Source organism: Xiphophorus maculatus, chromosome 23, assembly GCF_002775205.1.
Source record: "Xiphophorus maculatus strain JP 163 A chromosome 23, X_maculatus-5.0-male, whole genome shotgun sequence".
Lineage (NCBI taxonomy): Eukaryota > Metazoa > Chordata > Actinopteri > Cyprinodontiformes > Poeciliidae > Xiphophorus > Xiphophorus maculatus.
In genome coordinates, this window is record NC_036465.1 from 6819244 (window position 1) to 6825042 (window position 5799).

The 5799-nt window shown below is 37.2% G+C and overlaps 1 protein-coding gene across 1 annotated transcript; it reads right to left on the reverse strand.

The window, feature by feature from the left end:
- Window positions 1-2783: 2783 nt before the first annotated feature.
- LOC102220939 (ADP/ATP translocase 2-like) lies at window positions 2784-5454 on the reverse strand. The gene is made up of 4 exons (XM_023328327.1): window positions 5338-5454; window positions 3282-3768; window positions 3040-3177; window positions 2784-2956 (listed from the first exon to the last, which is right to left on the reverse strand). The coding sequence occupies exons 1-4, from the start codon at window positions 5452-5454 to the stop codon at window positions 2799-2801; spliced, it is 900 nt and encodes a 299-aa protein (XP_023184095.1). The 3' UTR covers window positions 2784-2798.
- Window positions 5455-5799: the final 345 nt, after the last annotated feature.

Sequence of the window (5799 nt, forward strand, 5' to 3'; positions counted from 1 at the left end):
CCAGAGTAAAAATGCAATTCCAGTTTCAAAAATACTGTATTACTTCTAAGGGAAAGTATATAAAAATGTAATTATTTATATAAATTATTATTATTATTATTATTATTATTATTATTATTATTATTATTATTATTATTATTATTATTATTATTATTTTTAATAGTAGTAGTAGTCGTCGCCGTTGTAATAGTAGTAGAAGTAGTAATATTTAATATTATTATTTATTTATATATAGGGGGAAAAGGCTATTAAACTCAACAAAGTTTAATTTCCTTAACTGTCTTTATTTTTTTATGTTTCTGATTAGATATCAAATGCCCAGAATAAATACAAAATGCATTTACAGATTCAAAAGTGCTTTAATGATCCCAAATGGAAGTTAAACAAAGATGTAATTATAATTATTTTTAGAAATTATTTTATACATTAGGGGGGAAAGGCTGTTAATAATTATCTTTGAGGTTTTTTTATGTTTCAGATTAAAGATCAAATGCCCAGAGTACATACAAAATGTAATTACAAGTTCAAAAATACTTTATTGATCCCAAATGGAAGTGTATGGAAGTATGGAAGTGAATGTAAATGTATTGTTTTACATTAATACAAATGTAAGTATTTTTATAAATAATTTTTTATAAGTTATTTTTTATTTATTTAGGAAAAAATGGCTACTAAACCCAACTATTATCTTTGTTTTTTATTATATTCAGATTACATTTCAAATGCTCACAGTAAATATAAAATGCAATTTCAACCCAACCTGGTCTCATAATAATCTTTATTTTCCACATATGTTGAAATCTGCTTTCAGATTCACATGGTAAAAATAAATAGTTTTAAAAATTACACAATAGACAAAACATGAGTAATGTTCAAAGGTTAATCAACAGTATTGTGTTTAGTATTGATGATTTCTTTCAAATATTCTTGGTTGCTACAAATCTCCCAGCATTCTTTGCTCTCCTTTGATGATCTCATTGGCCATGCTGACTATTCTGGACAGTCTGTTTTTGTCCTTTACTCCCAAGCGAATGTTAAAAGTCGAAACACTTTCAATAATCAGCAATGCATCAACAGGTTTCACCAGGTCAGGGGTCAAGTTTGAGTCACTGGAGCAGAGATTAGCCAGAGTCCAGCTGAGAAAATCATATAATCTGAGTGTGTTTGGTTAGAGGAGTCCATCTCCTTCAAGATCACAGTCTTGTCAAGTTTAATTTCCTTAATTTATGAGGCTAAAATGTAATTTACAGAGTTGAAGAGTGAAAACCTCCACACAGGATGTCCGAATTAAACTTTTAATTAAACCCATAGTGATTTAACGATCTAATTATTATGAAAGCCTTGAGGAAACAATGACCTTAACTGCACTGAGATTTTTTAAATTTTAATAACTGGAACTTCTTAATTATTCATCTTCAAATAAATAACGAGTCATTGGGAGTAGTTTAAAAAGGGAATAAAAAAAACAGTTTTACTCCCCAACATTTATACCGACCGGCAAATGACTATTCTGCAAGTGCACCTTGAAATATCGCCAGCAGATCAACTTTCTCAGCAGATTTTGGCTCATCCCCAACTACAACCTGCAGCTATAAGCTCTCAAAGCATGCTAGCCTGGAAACCATTTATGTATAACACTACAGTTCAAAGCAGCTAGGCTGACTTCAGTTATAAACATGGGCCAATAATCAAGTACATAACAGTTCAGTTTATTTTATATAGCACCAGTTCACAACTCATATAATGTCAAGGCACTTTACAAAATGAAACATACAGAGAAATTTGAAGTACTCAAGTTGTTCGTAGTTATCCCAAAAAAATCTGTCAAGTTCAGTTCATTATTCAAATTGATGGAAAAGTTTTTCTCTCTAAGGGAAATCATCAAGTTTCTTCGCTCCTGGATGATGTAGCTACAGTGGAGAGTCGATTGCATTGTGTCGTTGACTTTGCCCCAAACCTTCATACTGAACCTGCATTTAGTGACAGTAGAAAGGAAAAACTCTTCTTTAACAGGAAGAAACCGCCAGCAGAACCAGAACCTGGCTTAGTGTGAACATCAAGGACCGACTGGGGCTTGAGAAGACAAATCCAGGATTAGATTCCATGTTAAAGAAAATTACAAAGGTCAATGGCAGCAGTAGCTCCTTTAGCAGCTTCATCTAGGAGAGAAACTCAGATAAACAGATGAGCTCTGAGCCAGTTTCCAAGTATATCGAATGAAAGAAAGAACATGCAGTTTGTCACAGTAAAAGCTCAAATATATCATCAATAGAAGAAGAAAACAAAGTTGTTAGGTGGTTGGTTGGTTGGTTGGTTGGTTGGTTGGTTGGTTGGTTGGTTGGTTGGTTGGTTGGTTGGTTGGTTGGTTGGTTGGTTGGTTGGTTGGTTGGTTGGTTGGTTGGTTGGTTGGTTGGTTGGTTGGTTGGTTGGTTGGTTGGTTGGTTGGTTGGATGGTTGTTAGCTAGATGGCTGAGTGGTCGGTCGGTCGGTCGGTCGTTCATTCGTTTCTTTCGGTTGGTTGGATTGTTGGCAGACAGACAAGCAAACAGATATGGACAAATTGTGTCACACCAATTAGACTTAATCCAGCCTATTGCTGTTCATTTGATCCCTGCAGCAGGTTCGACCCTTTCTAACAAAATATTATAATCGACTGCATCAAATGCAGCACTAAAATCTAAAAGAACAAGTACAACTGCAAATTCAAAAAATATGAATTGGTCCCCTACAAACATATCTAGCTCAGGTATTTAAGTCCTTCCATGTTGCCCATGAACATTGAAGAGACCGAAATCAACTCAGATGACTTTCTTAATCTCATCATACAAGACGAGCACGATGGCACTGCAAAAGCCTCTGATCACATTGGACCAGGCTCCTTTGAAGAAGGCCTTGCTGCCTTCATCACGTGCGATCTTCCTCCAGCAGTCCAGGGTGCCGGTGTACATAATATCAGCTGAAGAGAAAATAGAAGAAGGTCTCAATCATGACCACAAACAGAGATTTTAAGCTATAAAGGCATCAAGTTGGAGTTATTACCTCCTTTGCGTCCAGACTGCATCATCATACGACGTCTGACGGTATCGAAGGGGTAGGACACAAAAGCAGCGATGGCTGTGGTCTGAGCGATCATGAAGCTCACAACAACGTGTGTGTTCTCAGGATCTGGGAGCATGCCTGAAAGAGATGCATCAGTTCAAAAGGTTAATCTAGTTCAAGATCTCATTGGGTGGTTAGTTAGTTGGATAACTGGTTGGTTGGTTGAAAACTTGCAGTCTCACCCTTTGCTGTGTCGTAGACGCCAAAGTAGGCTGCTCTGTAGATGATAATGCCCTGCACTGAGACGTTGAAGCCCTGGTACAGACCTTTGAGGCCATCAGACTTGAAGATCTTCATCAAGCAGTCACCCAGGCCCTTGAACTCACGTTCCTGCCCTGCTTTGCCCACGTCAGCGGCAAGACGCGTCCTGGCAAAGTCGAGTGGGTAGACAAAACAGAGCGACGTAGCCCCTGCTGCGCCGCCGGACGCCAGGTTACCTGCAAAGTATCTCCAGAACTGCGTGCGCTTGTCTACGCCGTCCAGGAAAATCTTCTTGTACTTGTCCTTGAAAGCAAAGTTGAGGGCTTGCGTGGGAAAGTATCTGATGACATTGGCCAAGTTGCCTCTCCAGAAGGAAAGGAAGCCCTGCTCTTTGGGGATGCGGACAATGCAGTCCACGATGCCTTTGTACTGCTTGTCGGCTGTGATCTGTTTGCTGGCATGTTGTATCTGTAAAGCAGAAAATGGCGTTCATGCCTTACATTATTCTGCTTTATCCCCCATATGTGAATGAATGTGCAGGACCAACTTAAAGGATAATTTAGTGTCTCTGCATACGTAACACTTGATTTGTAAAGTGCTTTAGGTATTTGTATCTGTCAAACATGATTTGTAAACTACTGTTTTGTGTTCAATTGCACTCAAAAATTTCAAGAACTGATTACAAAATACATTTTACTCATAATTGCAATTTACAACGAACATTAAAATACCACATGTAACAAATTTCACACAAATACCCAGGTACACACAGACAAACGATAATTTACGCACATATCAGCTTACAGCTGCATAAATAGTTAGGGGAACTCATTTCACGCTTTAAAGAGGAAGACATCTGTCCGAACATGGTGCGTTTAAATGCTGTAGGAAAGCTGGTCATTTGAACTTTCTCCGGAGTCGTTATTTCCCTCTATACTTGAGCCAAAGTGGCTTAGACTTTTTTCTATCTAAAAAAAAGAGTATCTCCCCGTTTTAAACCACATAGACATAAATTTGCATTTAAATACTTTAAAATTGCATATACAGTATATAACCATATATGTATGTGTTAGCTTAGGGCACTCAGTCCGAGACAAGAAGACAGTAATGGCGGTCCATGTGGTATAACTAAGTGTTGTTGAGATACTCTATTTTTCTTAGAAAAACATGTTTACAACTTCGGTAAAAGTAGAGGGAAAAATATAACGCTAGATCCCTAAGGAGAATTAAAATACCCAACTTTTCAGCAGCATTTAAACGCACCATTCTCTAAGTTTTCTCGGAAGAGTGAAATGAACACTGAGTAATTGTAATCTGATCTGTTTGTGTAAATGAGTGTCCAAATGGCGAGTTGTGCACACGTAATTAACAGATTGTGTATGTGTCAAATTTGAGCGCTTATAATTTTTAATTGTGCGTGTGTAAATTGTTTGGTATCTTCATCATTGAACATTTGCACAAAATACATTTTTTACAGTTTACAAATCATGTTTTACACATAATGTTCCTTTTTAAATGCGATAATAAGTCATCAAACAAACATACAGTCTTATAGTCCAGTTTTATTAATACCTGGTAACTAACTGTATTTCTTTTGTAATTGGTTATATGTTTAATTGAACACCAGTTTCTTCCATCAGGAAATATAAACTTGCTGCTCCTTTTCTGTCTGTACTCCACTTTATCTGCCTGAAACAGGCAATATCTCAGAAAAGAAATGAAGTAAAGCACAGCAGAAAGGTTACTATTTTAAAATAAAAGTAAACTATTGTTCCTAATAACACAACCACAGTTACAAAGTAGCACAACCATATTTACATCACAAACTCTCCACTTTTCATTTTGAAGTCATTGTATGACAAATATATTTAGAATTTATGTATTAGCATCAGAAACATTTATTTATTTCAGTTTTACATTTATTGTCCACTTGATGGCATAGTAGACCACGGGATTCATTAATCATGAAGCATCAACTGAAGAAGCATCAATGCACTTTTTTTTTATTTCACCGCGTCAGGTAATAGAAACGCCTACCTGGAGGAGAAGTTTCACTCTCTCAATGGGGGCTACGGCTGTCTCGGTGATGGCAGCGGCGAGGCCGCCGGCCAGGAAGTCCTTGGCAAAGGAGGAAACTTCATTCGCCATCTTCATGCGTTTCCGTGAGGTTTGCAGGTGGAGCCGAAATGGGCGAACTAACACTTCTGCCAACGCCTCGGGAAGGAAAATTGCTATTGGCTGACTGAAAGTACCTTAGAAACTCTACATGAACGTCATCATCTAATTAGCATATCTTTTTTTTTTTTTGCTATTGTTTCGATCCACCACAAAGGTGTGTGTGGGTGTGTGGGCGTGTGCACACGTTGAATTTTTGCGACGATAAACAAGAAAAGCATGAAAATGTAGATCAGAGGAAGCTAATTCTCAACAAGTATGTGCACTGAAAAAATGAGAATTGAGGGGTCTTTCATTTTGCACAAACAAAATAAGTTAATACTA

What these genes read in the sequence shown, in the direction of transcription:
- LOC102220939 (XM_023328327.1), bottom strand. Translation starts at nt 5,454, where the DNA reads ATGAAGATGGCGAATGAAGTTTCCTCCTTTGCCAAGGACTTCCTGGCC. An exon ending in CGTCTACGACACAGCAAAGG is followed by an intron (nt 3,178 to 3,281) that starts GTGAGACTGCAA and finishes CATCTCTTTCAG; the next exon opens with GCATGCTCCCAGATCCTGAG. An exon ending in GCAGTCTGGACGCAAAGGAG is followed by an intron (nt 2,957 to 3,039) that starts GTAATAACTCCA and finishes TTTTCTCTTCAG; the next exon opens with CTGATATTATGTACACCGGC.